The sequence below is a fragment of the Gopherus flavomarginatus genome, chromosome 4 (genome assembly GCF_025201925.1).
Source record: "Gopherus flavomarginatus isolate rGopFla2 chromosome 4, rGopFla2.mat.asm, whole genome shotgun sequence".
Taxonomy (NCBI): domain Eukaryota; kingdom Metazoa; phylum Chordata; order Testudines; family Testudinidae; genus Gopherus; species Gopherus flavomarginatus.
In genome coordinates, this window is record NC_066620.1 from 210,420,989 (window position 1) to 210,442,193 (window position 21,205).

Genomic DNA, 21,205 nt, shown 5'->3' on the forward strand with positions numbered 1-21,205 from the left:
GAATGGAACCTAGGAGTGCTGATGCCTCAGCCCCCCAGTTCCCACCAAGGGACCCTCTCTCCTAGAAATGAGGCCCTGCTCTGCCCGTTGCACCACACTAGCTCAGAGTTGGGCAGCCATCACCCCCAAACCTCTCACATGTTACCCCACAAATCTGCCCAGAACCCACTGGCTAGATGAAGCCAGAAGGCAGGGGGCACCACCTACTATGGTGCCTACATGCTCAAGGGACTACATGTCCCAGCATGCAACGCTCTACGTTGAGTCACAGGGACCCGCGGGACTACGCTTCCCAGCACGCATCACGCCCTGGTGACCCTCGCGGCCCGAGTGTGGCGCGTTGCCCGCTGGGGGCTGTAGTTCCGTTCCCTCCCGCATGGAGTCCCGAGGCTCCTCCCTCCGCCTGCCCCTGCCGGCAGGGTGTCCCGTGCCTCCCTGGAAGACGGAAGCCGAGGAGGAGGGAGAGTCGGACGAGCGGCGGCGGCGGCGGGATGGGTGACTCCAAAGTGAAGGTGGCGGTGCGGGTCCGTCCCATGAACAGGAGAGGTGAGTTCGGCCCGGCCCGGCCAAGGGGGGAAAGGGAGAGAAGTGCGGAGAGACACTGACCGACCCCCCCCCCGTCCCGAGTGGGGAGAGACACCGACCGACCCCCCCCCGTCCCGAGTGGGGAGAGACACCGACCGACCCCCCCCTCTGTCCCGAGTGGGGAGAGACACCGACCGACCCCCCCCGCCCCGAGTGGGGAGAGACACCGACCGACCACCCCCCCCCGCCCCGAGTGGGGAGAGACACCGACCGACCACCCCCCCCCGCCCCGAGTGGGGAGCGACACCGACCGACCCCCCCCCCCCGTCCCGAGTGGGGAGAGACACCGACCGACCACCCCCCCCCGCCCCGAGTGGGGAGAGACACCGACCGACCACCCCCCCCGCCCCGAGTGGGGAGAGACACCGACCGACCACCCCCCCCGCCCCGAGTGGGGAGAGACACCGACCGACCACCCCCCCGGCCCCGAGTGGGGAGAGACACCGACCGACCACCCCCCCCGCCCCGAGTGGGGAGAGACACCGGCCGACCCCCTCCTGCCCCGAGTGGGGAGAGACACCGACCGACCCCCCCCTGCCCCGAGTGGGGAGAGACACCGACCGACCGACACTGCTCCCTGTCCCTCGCTGGGGGGGAGACACCGACCGACCACCCCCCCCCGCCCCGAGTGGGGAGAGACACCGACCGACCCCCCCCGTCCCGAGTGGGGAGAGACACCGACCAACCGACACTGCTCCCTGCCCCTCGCTAGGGGGGGGAGACGCCGACCGACACCCCCCGACCCGAGTGGGGAGCAACACCGACCAAACCCCCTGCCCCGAGTGGGGAGAGACACCGACTGACCGACACTGTTCCCTGCCCCTTGCTGGGGGGGAGACACCGACCGACCCCCCCCCCGCCCTGAGTGGGGAGAGACACCGACTGACCCCCCCCCGCCCCGAGTGGGGAGCGACACTGACCGACCCCCCCTTTCTGGGGGGGGAGAGACTGTGACTGGCCAATGCCCCCCCCTTTCTGGGAGGGGAGAGACTGTGGCTGGCCAATGCCCCCCCTTTCTGGGGGGGAGACACCGACTGACCCCCCCCGCCCCGAGTGGGGAGCGACACTGACCGACCCCCCCTTTCTGGGGGGGGAGAGACTGTGACTGGCCAATGCCCCCCCTTCCCCTTGCTGAGGGAGGGGAGAAATAGTGACTGATCCACACCTCCTGGGGAGAGAGAGAGACACCCCCCCCAACACACCCGGGGAGGGAGACCCTGACCCACCCCCTCCGCCTCCCCCACACATACCAATCGCTGATGGCGGAGCGACACCCCCGCCGACTGACACCCCACAACGAACACCGCTTGTTGGGGTTAGGGGAGAGGCCCACCTACCCCACCCAGCTCCCTGCAGGGCTGGGGAGAGCGGGAGATGGTGGAGCGCACCCTCCCCAAAGAGAGAGGGTCACCCTTCCCTGAGCCAAACACTGTGTATGGGGCAGGGATTTACTGCCCTTCTCCCCCAGGGCGCCTGGCAGCAGGTAGCACCAGGGTGAGGGGGGAACAGACCGTGCTGTTGTGGAGGTTGAGTGGGGTTAAGCAGCCTCCACAGGGGAGGAGTTACCCTCCCCCCCTGACTAATTCACGTCCCCCCCTGTAAGTACCTGACATTTCTGTCCTTTATGATTCACATTCCTTCTAAGGTCTCCCCCTTCATAATCTTCCTCCTTCCTCTCTTCTCTTCCTGTCTCCATAGAATCCCCCACCTCTTGCACCCATTTTACAATGGGGCTCCTTCCTTGTCTCTTCACTTCCTTCCCACTCAGATTTCTTCCTTTTCTGTCCCCCCCCTTCTCCCCCTATCAGCTTTCCCTTCTCCCTTCCACGAAATGACTCCTCCCCCTACATGTGAGAGTGACCCAAAGTGTCCCAGACTATGGGGACATAAGGATAAAAGCAGCTGGAAGAGGAAGGGTGAATCGATGGGTGAATTTTTAAAAATAATACACCCCATAGGCAAGTTTCAATTACAGACTAGGTATTTCTCTTTTCTTTTACTTTTTTTTAATGAGAAAAATTCAGTTGCTGCAGCTGTTTGAGAAACAAATTTACAAAAGGAAATATAGCATTTAAAAAAAACCAGGAAATAAATTAAGGAAAAAATATACGTGCACACACAATTAGTATCTGAATACAACACTTCTGATGCACCTGTAACTTACTGTAATGAACAATGAGGTAATGCCAAGTTTGTGTACTACTGAGGTAAATGAGGGTTGCCCCTCATAATGTTGCAATTGAGGTATGTGTTATGCAATCTTAAAGTCTGACTGTCTTAGGGATCGTCCTCTGGTAAGGCAAGGGGGTGATTTTTAAAAACCTGTGTTGTAATTTGCATTTAATTTTTAGTAACATTAGTATGAATCTTGGGAGGTCTTTGGATGTGAAATGAGACACCTGAATTCTGTTCAGGGTCATTGCTCATGGACCCCCAAAAGGAGACTTTAAAGTATTATAAACCTGTTCCTGACTGACTGTAGACACAACCTTTGAAATATTCTCAGTGTCTACATACTGTTATTGTCTTTGGACTGTAAATTCCTCAGGGCAGGGAGCTTTCTGCTGTAGAGCTATAAAGTGGCATATAAATCTATTTGTTACACCTCTATGCATTGTATAAATACGTAGTAATAGATTATTTGCAAAAGTAGTACAAGGATCTCTGTGCTGAAAAGGTTACCATTTTATCTATAGTATTACTGGACCGATCGATCTCCCATTATAGCTAATGGGAGTTGGATTGGGCCCCATATAAATAACTACATCTGCCTCCTTGCAAGACCGGTTTACCACACTAACTTCTTGCACTGAAGTGGATGTTTGAGTAAACATTCTTTTGTCCACTTATGTTGCTCATTTGTTGCCTCTTGTCTCAGATTGCATCCCAATCCTATAAACACTTCCGTGTGTAATCTCATTGAGTTCTGTGGAACTACTCACATGAATGAGGACCTGATGGTCTTCTGGGCAAGAACCATATCTTCATTGTTGTGTATTTAGCAACTAACATAATGAAACCCTGAACCTTTTTGGGGTGCTACCAAAGTATCTAATTATTATTACTACTATTATTCGCAGCTGTTTTCTTCAATAGACTAGAACTATGTTGGGGTGTCTTGGTTCCAATGTAGTTCTTTTTACTAAAGAATATTCACAAGCTCTCAATTTCATCATGATGCCAATCAGTAACTTCAAGTGAAGTGACATTTACTTTTATGGTAGCTAGGGTGAGTGCTTTACTTCACTTTATAAAAGTATGTGATGTGATCCAGTTAAATATCAACTGCACTCATAAAAACAAATAAGGGAAATCTAATGGCAGACAATTAGAGCTCTTAAAATTTATTTTTACGCTTCTGTCTTCAAGTTTATTTTCCATTCCAAATAGCATTGATAGATGCACTAATGTTTGATTCATATATAAATCCTTTCAGTTATCTAGTGATGTACCATACCTATATATTAGCGTAGGGGGATCTTAACTAGAGCATACCCTTGTTCATCTTAACAACCACCTTAGCTGGAGAAGATGGTTTAGTGATCTCTGCTTCAAGTCTGAATTACCTAGATTCTTTGGAACCATATGTTTAAATCTCTGTCATGTTAACTCAGACCTTCCTCTTTCCAAGGTAGATAAATGGAGTACCACCCAGCTTGTTGAATGTCAGAACAAGGATTCTTGCGTCAGCTTGGATATTAAGGCCGCCTTTTCAAGAGAAGGAATTTTCCTTAGAGCTTGTCTACACTGGCAATTTACAGCGCTGCAACTTTCTCGCTCAGGGGTGTGAAAAAACATCCCCCTGAGCACAGCAAGTTTCAGCGCTGTAAAGCGCCAGTGTAGACAGTGCAGCAGCACTGAAAGCCACGCCCCTCATGGAGGTGGGTTTTTTTAGAGCGCTGGGAGAGCTCTCTCAGAGCGCTCTGCCGCAACCACACAAGCCACGTGAAAGCACTGCCGTGGCAGTGTAGACTAGCCCTTAGTGTCCTTGCTGTATATTTTCTACTATTATGCAATGTCCTGTGCACCAACTTTTTGTTGCCCTGCACTTTGGAGGGGTTGCATTTCCACTATGTTATGAATATATTTGTGAAATGTTCTGGATGGAAGGTGCTACAGAAATATAAAAAATGTATCTGAGAATTGAATTTTATTATGCATGATTAATCTTATTGTTATAGCATAACTAGTTTCACAAATGAAGTGGTAAATGTCACATCTTGATGACAGTATGTGAAGAACAATGCATTTTACTCTCCATTATCCTTTTAAAAGTGAATGGTTAGAGTATATTAATATTAAACTCTCATAGTGTAAACAATAATAAACCTGAGTATCACTGTGGAAAACTATGCAATGACACATAGATAAAGCATGTGGTTCTAGTTTGTTTCAGCTTGCTTAAAATATAATTGCATAACTGAGAAATGCTTGTAACACCTTGGGTGTGCTTAGCATTTACTCTCAAAGAGGGACAATAATTATGAGTATGGCTCAGAATTTGTCACAGATATTTTTAGTAAAAATTGTGGACAGGTTTCAGGCAATAAACAAAAATTCAGGGAATCCTGTGAGCTGCCCTTGATTTTTACTAAAAATATTCCTGACAAAATGGGGAGGTTCCAGCTCTTAAAGGGGTTCTGGGGCCCGCCCACCTGCCACAGCTGGGCCGCTTTGGAGGAGGGCGGGGAACCTGACAGCCGCAGGGGCTGGGAGCTCCGAGGTCCCCCTGCTGCCTGGCAGCTAGGAGCTGCTGGGGGCCTGTTGACAGCAGCAGCTGAGAGCTGCGGTGCTGCTTGCTGATAGTTCCAGCCCCGGGCAGAAAATGTTACAGTCGTCTCTGGAAGTCACAGATTCTGTAACTTCTGTGACCTCCTTGACGTAATCGTAGCCTTAATTCTGAGCAATCACAGTTGAGTCATGTGTATACTGCAAAGGAAAATAATTTGTTAAACTAAGTAAATGTACTCTTAAGCCTAGTTTTGTATGAGATTACCTTGATGTTTTGGCTTTATGTTTACTTGATCATTTTGAAGTCAACAAATGATCAGATATAGTCAAAGTGTAAACTCTGCTAAAACTGGTTTCTGGTTAGCATGTTTATGGGAGAGTAAACACCATTGCACTAAGATTTGAGTGTAACTTTAAAGCAGCCATTACTTCAATGGAGCAGAGAAGTTATGCAGTTTTGAACACTATATACTTCCACCAGAGTACTTGCTGGATCAGAAACTTTCCAGACTAATTAATTTACTTAAAATATTTGTGCAATGAACAGTATATGCAACAGCAGAAATATCTGTAAAAAAGAATGCATAGCCACATGGAATGCCTTTATGAGGAGCATTTGGCAAGCTTTTTTTTCTTGTATATCAGATTGAACAGCAGAAGACAAAAGGAGCACTTCAAATGGGTTTTCAACAACTTGTCATTAATTCTCGTGATGTGCATGTGTACTATATGTGCATGAGCATCTCTTTGATTTCTAACTTATCTAGCTGATGTGATCACGTTACAGTATTGTGCTCTTCCTGATGCACTCGTACTTATTAAACAATCTATAATTACTGAAAACTGAAAATTTTACAAATTGTACTTACACAGTTATATAGCAGAGGAAACTTGAAAGAGGACTGTCTAGAAATAAAGGGATGTTTGGTTGAAGGGACATATCACCTTAGATCACGCTGCTGTCTGTTTTAAATAACTGTTGTACAAGGAATGCCTACATTTGCTATAACTTTGTGCACATTTTTTTCTTCTTACTTTGTATATAATCAGTTGGTTTTCCCTTTGCGTGGACCTTTCACATAGCAAAGGGAAGAAATAATGACTTTTCAGATTTTTCTAAAACAAAAGATGGCAGAGAGCATATGTGGTATCTGAAACTACTTTCAGATTTAAAAAAAAACCTAACTAATTTTTATGATGATGATGCTTCTTTAAAATTTTTAAAACTTTTTGTGTGTTATAAAACTTCAAAATTTAAAAAACAAATGCTTTCAGAACTCTTCACATTTAATACTGTTTAGATTTCTGCATTTTTCTCGGCTTGGACAAGCTTTAGTAAACAAAATTCTAACTTCACATTTAGATTCTCATGCAGTAGCGTAATACCACAATGTACAGTTGTAAACTCTGCAGAGTAATGTTAATCTGTTTTAAATTGGAAAAAAGAAATTCCACTGGCATTTAAAAAAAGAAATCAGGTAAAACTTCTATTATTCTCAAACTTTGTGAAAGCTTATTTTGAACTTATATATTTTGGGCCAGATTTGACCTGGCAATGTTGCATTTTTAAATAAAAGCTTTAGTTATTTATGCAGTTAATACTATTTTCATGTTTCATAGTTTTCATACTTCAGTTATTCAGTGTAAACCACATAAAATATACCTTTTAGTCATTATAGCCAACAGATTTCATAAAACTGAAATGGTTGGTTTTAAAAGGCAACATAACTCCTCAATCTTGACCAACATTTTGATAAATTGCAGACATACAAGTTTTACTTTAGTATCGCACTTTTCCTTTAGAATTATCACAAAGCACTTCTGGCAAACTGTATATTAGAATCACTTAGTCTACCATTGAACTATAGCCACCTCAGAGGTAGCTATTTAAAAATACCCCACATCAGTATCAGAAATTTCAACATATGCCTGATTTCTTGAGTCCCAGATCCAATCTATAAAATCGCCTGAAAGTTGTATCTGCCTTAGAACTGGTAAGTTAGGTGTGGACCTAAAGTTGTATTTATCTACAAAATTTGAGGTGAAATTGGACATGCAGTTCCTTAATTTTCACCCTAAATAAAGAAGTAGAGTTTACATAACCCCACAAGCTCTTTGGGCTAGTCACAGGGCTAAAAGCATAAGGCCTGTGTATGGGATCTCTTATCAGACTGATAAGGGTGCCAGGGGGTTGATGCACTTAGGTGAAGCCCCACTCCGATGCAGCTCCTTAGGTCTTCAGGACCTGAGCTCTTCTTCTAATGATTTTAAGAAGATGAGTCTTCCCGTCATGCACACCTTGGAGGAATCAAGAAAAAGGTCGGGAGAGAGGAAATGCCCGTCATTTTCCTTTATGACTCAATTGCACAGTAGGAATTCATTCATTCAAATGAAACTAACATACTAGCACGTATGAGTGGTGAGTGCACGTTATCTAACAGTTATTCACATGACTTTGTTAAACACCTGATGCAAGTCCAAAAGGTACATTTGGATACGTGGCAAAGATATTTTTGATTTCTTTTGTTTTCGGAGTAGATGTCCCAGTTCCCATGCTCTGCAGCTCTGAAATAGGCTTTTGTTACTCTATAGTAAATATTTTCCAAGATGATGAAACTGTGAAGTCTCAAATTCTCCAAAAGTAGTCAGCCGATTACTGTATCCTGATAGTATTCTTCTACCTTTAGTGAAACAAGTGGTTGTTGATTGTGCTTCATCCGTTAATGCTGTATCTAGTCCCAGTAGATCTGGTAGCATTAATCAGTATTGCCAGCCCCAAGCAGTCAATCAAGAGTCAGACTTCAAAAAATAATCATAAGATTGGTTTAAAAATCATGAGACTTAAAAAAATTAGTTTTTGCTCTTTACATTCTGGTGTCTGAGCCTTCACATCCATCATAGCACATAGGCTTTTACATATTGTAAACAAAACAGAATTAACATAATATGAACGTGATCTACTTGAAGGCTGCATTCCAGCCACACTTAGGGTTAAGGTGTAGACTATCATATACGCAAGGTAGGTTGGATAGGTAGCCTTAATGGCCTTAATTTCTCCTTCCAACATATCAAATAATGTATAATTGTTTCTCGAGGTCCTGTTTGCCTGTCTAACACATACCAATCTGTCTGCAGGATTTCTAGCAGAGAGGGTGGTTTTACGATATCTTTGTAACTGTCAAAAGACAGTATGTATAATATGTGCTAAACCTGCTGGCAGGTTTTTTTTTCCTTCCTTTTTCCTGAAGACACGTGGTTTTGAGGAGCTATCCCGTCTTCCTTACAAACTTGCTGAATGTACTTCCCAAACGGATCTCTCTAAATTTCACTGAGACCCTGAGCGAGTGGGGAGCCCCAAACAGGAAGCACTTCATTGCCCTTTAATCTCAGGGGCTAGAGGAGGACTATTGGCTCCAAACACAACATTGATAGACCTACTGTCCAAGGCTGGGCTGAACATAAGTCATCTCTTGTTCCACTTTGTGCTTTACACTAGAAATGTAAATATTTTTCGTAATTGTGAGGAATAAGCTGCTTATTAAAAATCTTGAAATGCAATTACTAGCCAACCAGACCAAGAAAATTTGGCATGTCGTGGCTGGAGAGCATAAATATAAACTCAGTTAAACTGACAGTACTGTATAATAATGATAGGCAAGCTGATTGTCTGTATGTGGAGGAAGAAGTCAAAACTAATATTAGAAGAGCTTCAGAAATTTGCCTGGTTGAACATTTCTCAGAACAAAACTATTTCTCTGCTCTTTACTGGTCTTTATATAATGCATTCGACAGGAACAATTATACGGTTGGGTCACATTAGATTAATTGCAACTAGCGCTCTCCAAACAAATAAAATCTGGTCCTTGCACCTTGGCTTTCTGTTTTGTGCTTATTCATAGGATGACAAAGACATTGGTCATTCTCTCACACACATGCATAGGGTTGTTTTTAACCTTTTTTCGATAAAGTAAAAAACAAATCTATTTATAGATGGCTACATGGAAAATGAAAGAAACCTGCTTCTACTATGTTACTTTTGTAGTGCCCAGAAGTGCTAGGTGTTTCACAGAATAAAGTGAAACACATGGTCCTTGCCTCAAAGAGTTTTACAGTCTAAATTTGAGATGTTATGCAAAGCGTGGAGGTGGGGATGAGGATTACAGTAAGCATGGTTAGTCAGTTTAGGCATGGACACATCTTGGTGACTCAAATAAGGTTTTTTTAGCATGTAAAAGTGAGGATATTCTGTTCAGGTTCAGCTTTCATCATCATAGTATCTGAGCATTTTTCAGAAGTAATTTAAGCAATATAATTAGTATCTGTCATGAATATAGAAAATATTGGCCTCGGGGGAAGGATAGCTCAGTGGTTTGAGCATTGGCCTGCTAAACCCAGGGTTGTGAGTTCAGTCCTTGAGGGGGCCATTTAGGGATCTGGGGCAAAAATCAGTACTTGGTCCTGCTAACGCAGGCAGGGGACTGGACTCAATGACCTTTCAAGGTCCCTTCCAGTTCTAGGAGATCAATATATCTCCAATTATTAAATTAAATACTATTTACTCATTTTGGGCCTTGTAAAAGTGGGTTTTCTTATATACTGTCATAATATTGCTCCTATGTCACCCTATCGACGACTCCACCTGCTGGTTACTAAGCGCTTCAGTCTTGCTTCACTTCTACCAAAAACTGGTTTAGTACTTGAGGTGGAGAGTATTCCCATACTCTCCTAACAGTTTTATTACTCGCACCAGCTAGCTTATTACTTCCAGGGATGTCACCCCTCTTGTCTCTAGTAGTTGGTCTGGAATCTGCTGGTGTCTCAGTGCTGGCAACTGGCACGAGATCTCTGTGCCACACCAGTGGATGAGTAGATAACTGGAAACTTGCCTTAAACTATGGCCAGCCTGCCTCCGACTAGATATGCGGAACTGTGACAGCAGCATGGAGAGCTGCCAAGATGGTACTATGCTAATGGTTACTTCCCTAAAAGAAGTCTCTATTGCCTTCAACAAAACTTAAACACTACTTTCATTTTGAAAAGAATAAATGCTTTTAAATCAGACTAAATCAATCACAATAGAATATCTCTGGCACTGAAGTTTAACACTAGTTCTCTTTTTATTGTGTGGCTAGTGGGGAGCTTGGTGACTAGAGGAAGCAATAGTGCATAAAATCTGGTACATTAAGAATAGCATTTGATGCTTTTTTATTTCTTTATAGAGTTTGATCTGCATACAAAATGTGTGGTGGATGTGGACACAAACAAGGTCATTCTTCACCCTGTAAACACCAATCTTGCAAAGGGAGATGCCAGGTAAGACTTTTAAACTAAGAAGCACTCATCTATTACATTAGGTATGGACCTAGCAACTGGGAGAATTTGGTTCCAACATGTGACCTTGGGCACATTTCCTAAATTCTCCAATATAATTACCCCCATCTTTAAAATGAGGCCAATAATGTGTATCCACCTCAGTAAGGTGCTCTTGAGATCTACAGATTTCAGAGTAGCAGCCGTGTTAGTCTGTATCTGCAAAAAGGACAGAAGTACTTGTGGTACCTTAGAGACTAACAAATTTATTAGTCTCTAAGGTGCCACAAGTACTCCTGTTCTTTTTGAGATCTACAAGTGATTCTAGAGTGAATACTTGCTCACCACCCTTCCCTAACTAATATTTCAACCCATAATGCCGTTAGTTACCTTTTTATTTATTCATTTCTGTACTCCTGTCTGGGTTGTTTTAGATGTGACAGCTGATTTCAGAGCAGGGCAAAGTCTCCCTCATTTTTGGAAGAAGGAAATTTGCTCATACTTTTTCATCCAACTGTGCTTGTCTGGTCAGTAAAGGAAAGAGCGTGTAGGCATATTGGAGAGATCTATAGCTATAGTAGGTGCCTAGATATTGAGAGTATTAGATGCATTAGGAATCCTTAGCATGGAGATGACAGTTGAAGGCAGGAACTAACTTTTTTGTGTAGAAAATGTCCAAGAGACTGCAAATTTATTAACCCCTAAATGCCAAAGGTCCTGGTGATATTTGAAAGAGAAGGGGAGTGACTAGCTCATTTCTTGTTTGCTCTCAGGAGAAGAAAGGAGAAACAGAAAACAAAGTGGGCTGAAAGAAAGAAGGGTGAAGTGTAGAGAGAGGCCAGTGAAAATGTACTGAAAACTATACAGCAAAAGAGATGACATTATCCATTATTTAAAAAAAGAGCAAAACCAGGAGTTAGGAAGTATATTGATGCTAGGAAGATAAGGAAAGAATAACAAGTGAGAATTGTAGTTCTTTACATTTCAAAAAACTTACTTAAAGTTGGTTGACAGTGTTAAATACAATGCATAACTACTTTTTTCTTAAAAAATTACCGTGGTTTTGGGAGTGCACTGGTACAGTAAATCATCCTGTCCAGTAGACTTAGTCTTTGGGCTAGATGATGTCATGTAAACTTCTGAAGCCCTAAGTAGCATGTGGAAAAGTGAGGCAAGAGGAGATTAAGGAGACCCTATGCAAACTTCCACTGATGTCGATGAAAAGGCTTCTACTGAAGTCAGTGTTTTGTATCTTGCCCGAAGTCAAATAGGAAGTCTGGCAGAGCTAGGTATAGAACCCATATTATTTAGCTCATGACTCCAGTCCTCGGCTCTAGCCACAAGACCAACTGATTCTGTCTTGAAAGTTGTCTAAACTGTTCATATCACTGGTAGTGGGTAAGGAACATGTCGTTAAAATACCTGTTGTGGGTGGGGAATTCAGTCACGAGGTGGAAGTGCTTTCGCTTCCCTGGACTGAGTCAGCTCACTAAACAATGGGCAAAGTTCAAATTTGCTAGACTGTTATATTGGAATTACAAGGTGTGTATCCCCTGTGAAAGGAAAACTAGTATTCCTCCCACTTCTAAGTAAAGAGACTGAAGGCCTATGTACAAAACTGAGAACCATATAATTGGAGCAAAGCCAGATGGAGGTTGGGGGTGTGGAACACAGGAGCTCATATTCATTGTTGTTTTTTTATGGATTACGTGACTACCTCATCCCTGTCCTTTACCTGTGATGTTGGCCAGTCTGATTAAAGTTCTGAATTACACATCCCTCCATCCACAAATGTCAGAAAATCTGGTACTGTGGCCAAGTCAACAGGCAAGCATTTTCCATTTCCCAGTTTCCACAGTCTGTGAAATATTACTTTAGGACAAATACAGTCCTGCATAACTGAAAAGGGTAGCAGAGAGTCAGAGAAATTTGTCTGTGGCACGATGACTGAGGGAACATATCTGTATCTAGCAGATTTATGCCAAAACATCTGCACTGTCCCTTCATCCTCCCCACACACATTCCTCGAGGCCAGGCCCATGAGTTTGTGGAAATTCCTCACTGCTTTGTTCAAGTTTTAGGTAGAAGATTTCAGGCAGTAACGAAAATTCAGTTGATAAGGTGTCCTTGTTTGGGATAAGGGACCGTGAAGTGAGGTTGTACGTGAACGAGGCAATTTATAATTCAGTTATTAGTAACACTTGGGATCCTTGTATTCTGTATTAAAGGAGGCTTTCTCTCCACTTGCCTTTCACCTGCATCGCAAAATAATCAGCTGTAGAGTTTGGAAGGTTTGACTCCCTGTCTTGTTTTGTTTTTTCATTTTATTTTAAGCATTAAACAGTCCAGCAAGTCAACCGTTCTGTCTGCTCTATGGCTTTACTTACGTATGGCTGGATGTTCAGTGACTAATCTTTTAACGATATTCTAGATTTGTAAAGCAAAACTTCATAGTTAGTGTTGTTTAAAAGAAAATTTGAGACTCCTGAGTTCTATTCCAACTTTTAATGGATATCTTGAAAACTTGGACTTTAACATCTCTGCTTCTGGTTTTCCCCATCTGAAGGATGGATCTTGTATTTACCTACTTCATTAGAGATGGTGAAAATTAATGAATGCTACTCAAATGATTTGAAAGCCTTAGATGAAGTGTTTCTGACTGTGTGTTTCTGAACAGGTTACACCTTGAAGACACTTATTACCCCTGCTAGCCTTCCTTTACCCAGGAGTGGTCTTACATGGGACAGAGAAATCTAGTCAGTTACTGTATTGAGTAGCCCTTATTATGGCTTTGCTGGTAGTGTCAGTAATCTGCTCATGTAAAGTAGATCAACTTCAGAATCTACAGAATAACCTCCAAACTGGTATGCTACAGTACTGGCTCCAATCTTACTTCGGTTTTGGGTGTGTTCTTCCTCCCTTGTAAAGAAGGAAGCTATATTATATATATACACACCTGTTCCATAACACTGTCTGCAAATTCCGATCAAGAACAACTTCTCTAAAGCCGCTGTCATAAGAAATGCTTTGCTATAGATCCTTAGAAGTTGATCTTCTGTCTCGCTCCTCTCATCTCCACTCCCATCTCCACCTCCACACTTACAGCACTGCAGCGGCACAGCTGCAGCACTTCGTGAATACACTACCTATGCCAACAGGAGAGTTTCTCCCATCAGCATAGGTACTCCACCTCCCTGAGTGGCGGTAGCTATGTCAACCAGAGAAGCCTTTCCATTGACATAGCACTGGGGTTAGGTTCACAGGCACTGACTTTTGTTTTTGCTGGTGGATTCCCCACTCCCACCCCATCCTGCCACTTGGCCTCTTCCTACTCTGCCCCTTCCCCCGAGACCCCCCCCCCCAAGTGCCTCTGTCACTCGGTCCTCTCTGCACTCTTCCCTGAGCACCTCCCACCCACTGTTCGTTCCTTTCTGCCCCCTCCTGTCTTAAGGACGAATGATGGGAGAAGGGGGCAGAGAGGAGCAAATGGCCATGGCCTGGGAAGAGGTACAGCACGGATGGGGCCCAAGGGGAAGAGGTCAAGCAGGGGCGGGGCCTCAGGGCGGAGTGTGGGCCAGGCAATGGGCTGGGGGTGCTGAGCACCTCCGATTTTTTTTCTCATGAGTGCTTGAGCCCTGGGGCACTCACAAAGTTGGCGTCTATGGTTATGTTGATATAACTGTGTCGCCTGAAAATCCCACCCCTGAGCGATGTAGTTATACCAGGATAAAGTTCCTAGTGTAGACCAAGCCTAATTTTATTTTATGGAGCTGTTTGTGTTCTCTCTGTTGCAGAAGGTCAGAGCTCATATTTCCTCACCAACATAAAATTTTACAGTGCACTGCAAGCATTAGTCAAAAGTTTATTAGTTTTGTGGTTGGCATGGTGAGAGGGTGTGAATTCATTTTGATAAGGGTGAAAAGATAATAACTGCATAACAACTGGGATGTCTGTAAGAACTAAGTTTTTGAATAACCCATAAACAGATGGCGCTTCCTGAAACTTCTAAGGTTTTTTGATTCTAGACTTTTTTGTTTTGTTTTTTGTTTTGTTTTTGTTTAGAAAACATAGTATTTAAAAAGACTGAGATTATTTTTTAAAAGGCTAGAAATTAACTACTTTTGACCAATTAGGGAAAGGAAGTTAAATTACAGGGCATAATATAATTGTGTGTAAATGATAAACCCTTGGTTAATTTGCATAGTGGTCAAACCCAGGGTTATGAACAAAGAGTGATGGTTGTAAATTACAGCACTTACTAAATCTGTCCTATAGAAGCCAGCGTCACAAAGAGTATTGTACTTTTTTTTTACCATGTGCCTTTATTAAGCGCTAAAAGTACTTTCCGATACTATGCATGTTCTTTAGTTCCAGTCCCTATTTATGGTTTTATAGTCACATTACCGTTTTCAAAATCCCCCCCTTCCCTATTATTGTATGACAGACTGACAAACAAGGGACCTTCCAGGGTAAATTATGCAACTGACTACTTTATGCATTTGAGAATTTTTGTATATAAACAAAAAAATACAAACAAAAATGATCTTTTGGCTATACTAATATTAGGTAAAAACTGTTCAGTTAGAAGTGTCTTTGACAGTGACCCTCAAATATCTAACAACCCTCAAATATCTAACACTGCTCTTAGTAATAATACATAATAAATTAATTAATAAATTAAAAAACCTAAATCATGGTTGGTTTGTTTTTAGTGTTCAAAATGAGAGTAGAGTCTGTTGCTAGGGAAACTGGGTTGCATGAAGAATTTACACAATTTTCACTATCCCCTGAGGATTTTCAGAAAGCTAAAGATGGTATCAGCTGGCATCTTACTCAACTGAGATTTTTTCCATCCTCAGTATACATGTTTGGAACTCATGGGTTACCTCTCCTTTGCTCACTTGATAAGCAGCAGCCCAACCAATTATAAGCAAGAATGTTTTAGTGCCTTTATAGGATTCTTCAGCCACTCAGGTTTTTCTGAGGCAGATGTGGCAGCCCCTACTGAGACTTGAGCAGGAGATGGGGCTACAACCTTTGCCAGTAGAGATTCTAAACAAGCTCTACTCTGAGAGTCATGGAGACATGGCAACTGGATCATTATGGCTGCCGCTAACCACTGGGTAATATCCCTTAGGAGATAAATCTTATCTAGGTGAACTTGACAGGGTATTGAGAAAGCAGAACTAATTTCCATGAAGCTCAGCAAACAGCCTAGCTGTTCTGGAGCAGGGTGAATTTTTCATAGACCGCAGATTTGAAATGAGTGGCTGATTTAATAAGTTTGAGATGAAACAGTAGATAATCCAGTACGCTGAACTCTTCAACTCTTTCCCTGTGTTGGAACTGATTGTTTGTTTTTAATGAAGTTAAGAGCTTTTTGTTCCTGTTCCAGAAGAGAGGGCGATGGGGTTTTCCCCAGACCTGCTCTTTTCAGGTAATAAAGATGAGATAGTGTAAGAGATTGATGTATCAAAAGACATGGTGCAGGAAAATAATGATCTTTGAGTCCAGAGTACTAAGAAGCATACAACCAAGAGTTCTAAAGGGACTGCAGAGTGAAGTGGCTGAACTGCTAACTAAAATATGCAATCTGTAGCATAGTAATTGATTTGAACTTGTCCACAGAATAGCAGAATAAGGAAAACTAGCCGATATAATATTATTTGGATTTTAAAAAAAGCCTTTGGCAAAATCCCTTAAGAAACTTAATAGTCAAGGGGTGAGAAGTAATCGCTGTTATAAGTTTAAAAACCAGCTAAGAGATGAGAGAGTAGGAATAAATGGTCAACTTTTTCCCATATTGAATATTGACATTGAGGTACCCTCAAGACGCTATTAGAACCGGAATTTTACTTTTATGAATTACCTGGAAAGCACCTGAATAATGAGATGGCAACATTTGCAAATGAGAAGAAATTATTTAGGCTAGTCATGACTAGAGAAAACTGAGGAACTCCAGAGGGACCTAATACATCTATGTGAACTAGGTAGCATGATGGCAGATGAAATTTTATGTTGACAAATGCAAAGTAATGTAGTACTCAGGGAAAAGGACCTGAGAAGTTCAGTGAAAACATCTGATGGTTGTTTAACGTTGGTTTTAAAGGAGTATGAATATAATGCCATTGTATTTTTTTTTTTAAAACAACAGTTCATCCTAGCATAAAATAATGAAGTCTTCAATTCTGGTCACTCCATCTGAAAAACTGAGCAGAAACTGGAGATTTCCAGAGTTGGGATGCCAAAATGATTAGAGACGCATACATGAAGGTGAAAAATTGGGACTGTTTAGAGAGGAGATGGAATGATTTGTAAAATAATGAATGGTGCAGAAAAGGCAAAGTGTGACTTCTTATGTACTCTCTCATAATATAAGAACAAGAGGTCATTCAGTGAAGTAATAGAAAGGCAACACAATGCATAATTACTTTGTAGATCTCATTGCCACAATATATCACTAAAGCCTAAAGCTTAATAGGATTCATAAAAGGATTATCCATTTATATTGATGATGGGAACATACACAGTTACATTAAGTAGGATGACTTTCTTTTAGAAAGCATATCAACCTCATGATTCAGGGCATAAGCCATGACCACTTGTTTCTTGAGATTACGCAGAAGCTTTCTTTATTGGGCAGGTTCCATGACTATTCAGTATGTGGTTTCCTGAACTTTACTCTGAAGCATCTGGTGCTGAACGTGGCCAGAGACTGAATATTAGACTAGATGGATCGCTTGTCAGGTCTGGTCCAGCAATTCTTATGTTGCTATTTGACCTCAAGCCTGCTGGGGAAGGAAATGTGTCTGTGCCTGAAGATGAAAAGAGAATAAGTTACAATTTACAGCCTTTTTCTTTCCCCTTTCCTCCCTGTTGCTAGCTGTTTTACTTTTGCTTGGGGTGGCATCAGTTCCCAATTGATGTTCTGTGGGTGTAGAAACAGAACTTGTTAGTTAATTGGCTCTGTGCACATCAGTATGCTATTGAGGAATTTCATGGCTTATGGATGAATGTTCATATTCACTTCTAAAGCTCCAATTGTGAGTGGAATTTGAGTTACATATTCAGTTTAGTCTTACACTAAACAAGTCTTCATACTTTGTCTTGTAATATGAAAGCATCCACTAAGGAAGATAGAATGGACATAGCATTTATGAAAAAGTTCCAAAAAATCCTGGACTGTGACTGGTTGGCCTGTTGACAACAAGCTGAGGGGAAGCCTGCAGCTCACAAGATTCATGTTGGTGTACTGAGGGTGTGGAAATACAGCTAACCGGTAATTCTAGTGAGCAAAATGAGCCTTGTGAGACTGATGTTTCCTGTATTACTAGTATTGACTGTGTAGCTCTGTTGCCTGAGTGTTTGAAAACTGTATTTAACCGATGTGTTCAGTAAGATCACCTGGAGATCTTTCTTATGAAATTCTTCCATGCAAACTCTTGCTGACTTTTATAGATCAACTTCCTAAGCAAGCTTAAAGTTTAGCTGTAAAATAGTTCCTCTAATCCAGGCCTTTGTCATTTAAAATTATGACTTAACTATTTGAATGGTTGCACAGATTTTTGGCAAAGCCAATTACTTTTTAAGTCAGTTATTAGTAGGACTTATTGTATTACATGGCATATTAGACCTAAATTACGTAGCATATTTCCTGATTTATGCAGTAGAGCTGAACTGTATTTTGTACTCAAAAGGGATCTTTAATTTTACTGAAATAATTCTCTGTGTGTGTGTGTGTGTGTGTGTGATCTCAAATTCCACAAAAATTCCTCAAGAGCGTGTGTGTGTGTGTGTGTGTGTGTGTGTGTGTGTGTGTGTGTGTGTGATCTCAAATCCCACAAAAATTCCTCAAGAGCTTGTGTGGACTCCTGAGATGCTTGGGCACTCTGCATGGCAGCTGACTACCCATCCTGCATAGAACTTAAGATGGGTATGTGTGGGAACAGGCAGAGGTAGAAGGATTTGAAATACTATCTTGAGGACAGCAGAAGGAGGCTTCTCTTAGATGCAGCTGCCATCTAAGACTCATAAACCACACACAAGTGGAGGTTCCACTCTTATGTGGTTTAGGAGTTGAACAGCCTGGGGAGGTGGCTGCCATGTGAAACACCTATCACGTGCATGAGTTGGACATTTAGGAGCTGTGCCAGAAAGGAAGGTGGCTGTTGTACAGAAAATGGTAGGTGTCTATACTAAGGAACTGGAAGGTGGCAGTAACATGAGAATTTTTGTGGATTTGTGATGTGTGGATTAATGTAGCATCCTGGCAAAAATGTAAACATGTTCAGCCATTTGGGAGGCTAAAGAACTGCATAATATCCAGGGCCTTAAGTATTAATTTATGAAACTAGACAAATATGGTCATCACATGACAGCCTATGAGCTGGAGAGCTGTGTCTGGTGTGAGACATAAAACAAGGATTCAGAAATTCCTACAGTTGTCAAATGAAACCTACTATAGTTATTTTAATGTTCTTTTTTATTTTTAGAACAAAAAGTTGAAATGACAGTTAAATGTGTGACTGGAATAAGAATCTTTTGGTTCTGCATTTGAAAGACAACCAGTTTGGGACTGAGAATGTAATCAGGCTGTAAAATAGTTTCATACTAACTCAAGACTAAAAATGAAAATGCAGAAACTAATCAAAAGCTCTTGCTATGGAGAAAATGTAATAAAGAGAACCTGTAACTATCCTTGCAGGCTTGTGTGCATAATAGGGCTATAAAAAGAAACTGCTGTATTTTCTCAAGCAAAACATGAAATAAACTTAGTTAAAAATAAAATTTTACTATTATGTAAATGTCTAAAGAATAAATATGCTCTTCCCATCCCTCTTTCCTCCCTCCAGTTTGGCTCTTTGCTAGTCATTCTCCCCTTCATTGTGACCATCCAAATCAGAGCTATGAAAAGTTTTGTAAATTCTATAATGTGGGCTATAATGTAAATGAAAACTGTTTTTAATTAGAGCCAGGTCTTGAGCACCTCTCAGCTCCCCTGTTTTCAGTGGGAGTTACAGGTGCTGAGCACCACTAAGAATGAGTTCTTGAATATGCCAGTTGTCTTCATGCAGCTCTGTAGTGTGTCACGAGCTATAGTCTTTGTCAGTGAGACTCACAGATAAAATGTATTTTGAAGGCAGATTATAATAGTATAAATTTGCACTCTGCAGTGGGAGGTAAAACAAATTTGTTTTTAGTCTTGTTAATCTGGCAAAATCTATAATAACCTATGCTGTTTGCAAAGAAGGGACGATAAGGTGGCATCCATATGTGAACAATTATAGTCTGAGAAGTGCAACCCCTACTCTGCATTTCAGATGTTTTTTTCTTTTTTCTTACACTACTTTTCAGGATGTTATGGATATCATCAAACCACCTGTAATATGCCTACAACCTTAAGTTCACCTTACATAAAGGTGTGTTTGTTTTTTACAGGATATGTAATACAGCTTCAAGTTATGGAATATCTTTTAACATTGTTGATCTACTTGCAAACTGTCTTCTGCTTTCTATGGCCTGGTAGTGTTAGTTGTTAAGCAGCTTGCTGTTCAGGCAAACGTCTCTCAATAGTTGAAGATTTTTAATTGAGGAACAAGTCTACTTGAAGATGACATGCAAAAAGTATATCATTCGTAGGCCAATCTCAGTGAAAACTGACAGTAGTAAAGATGAATCATCATTTATACTTTAACAAACAAACAAGAGTCTTTATATATGGCATACAAAAGCTGGAAAAATCATCTACATGGAAATATTCAAATGGGAGTCAGGTTTTTATGTCAACATAGCAATTTACAAAGAACTGCCACAGCTTTTTTTTTTCCTTTGGAAAAGTTAGTCTACATCAAAAGCTTAGTATACCAGGCCATGGATTTCCTTTTAAGGCTGTAAATGTAATACAGATACAGTCATCTTGGTGTCTTAGCATGTTTTAATTTGCCATTTCCTTCAATAGTTTCATTTAATTAATATCACTGTCCTGAAGTCCAAGCAAAATGTGTGAAATTCTGGTTTCATTTGTCAGTTTGTTGCAGTGAAGGTAAAGTGCCTTTCAAGGAATCCACATATTTCTAAATAAGAAAAGAATGAAAATGTTCCAGCTTGACTATGAACCACTTACAACTACTCTCTGGTAACTGTTTTCCAACCAGTTATGCACCCATCTTATAGTAGCTCCATCTAGGATATATTTCCCTGTTTTGTTTATGAGAAGGTCGTGCGAGACGCTATCAGAAGTCTTACTACAGTCAAGATATACCACATCTGCCACTCCCCTCCCGCCACATTCCACAAGACTTGTTACCCTCTTGAGAGTGGTAGTCACAATCCTCCCAGCCTTGGAGATACAGAGCTTCTCCTCCACCTTTGGGGGCAATTCCTCATCCCCTCTTGCAAGGGCAGCATAATGGTTCTCCATCATCACTGTGGTGGTTGTATTACGAGCAGGGGTGGAGCACTGCCTGCTACTAGAGGTAAGTACCACCCAGTGTCCTCCCTGTGACAAAGTTGCATCTTCCTCCCCCAGTGGTGTGAGAGCAGGCCTCTCTAGGTGGATATTTTCCTTAACCTTGGAGGT

General features: G+C 42.0%; 1 protein-coding gene across 1 annotated transcript in view; it reads left to right on the forward strand.

Moving 5' to 3' along the window:
- The first annotated feature begins 379 nt into the window (after positions 1-379).
- The window catches only part of KIF13B (kinesin family member 13B), a 219,732-nt gene continuing 198,906 nt past the window's right edge, over positions 380-21,205 (forward strand). The window contains exons 1-2 of the mRNA XM_050948701.1: positions 380-546; positions 10,536-10,629. Of these exons, the coding sequence (XP_050804658.1) occupies positions 492-546; positions 10,536-10,629 (149 nt within the window). The 5' untranslated portion in view covers positions 380-491. The remainder of the gene's footprint in view (positions 547-10,535; positions 10,630-21,205) is intronic.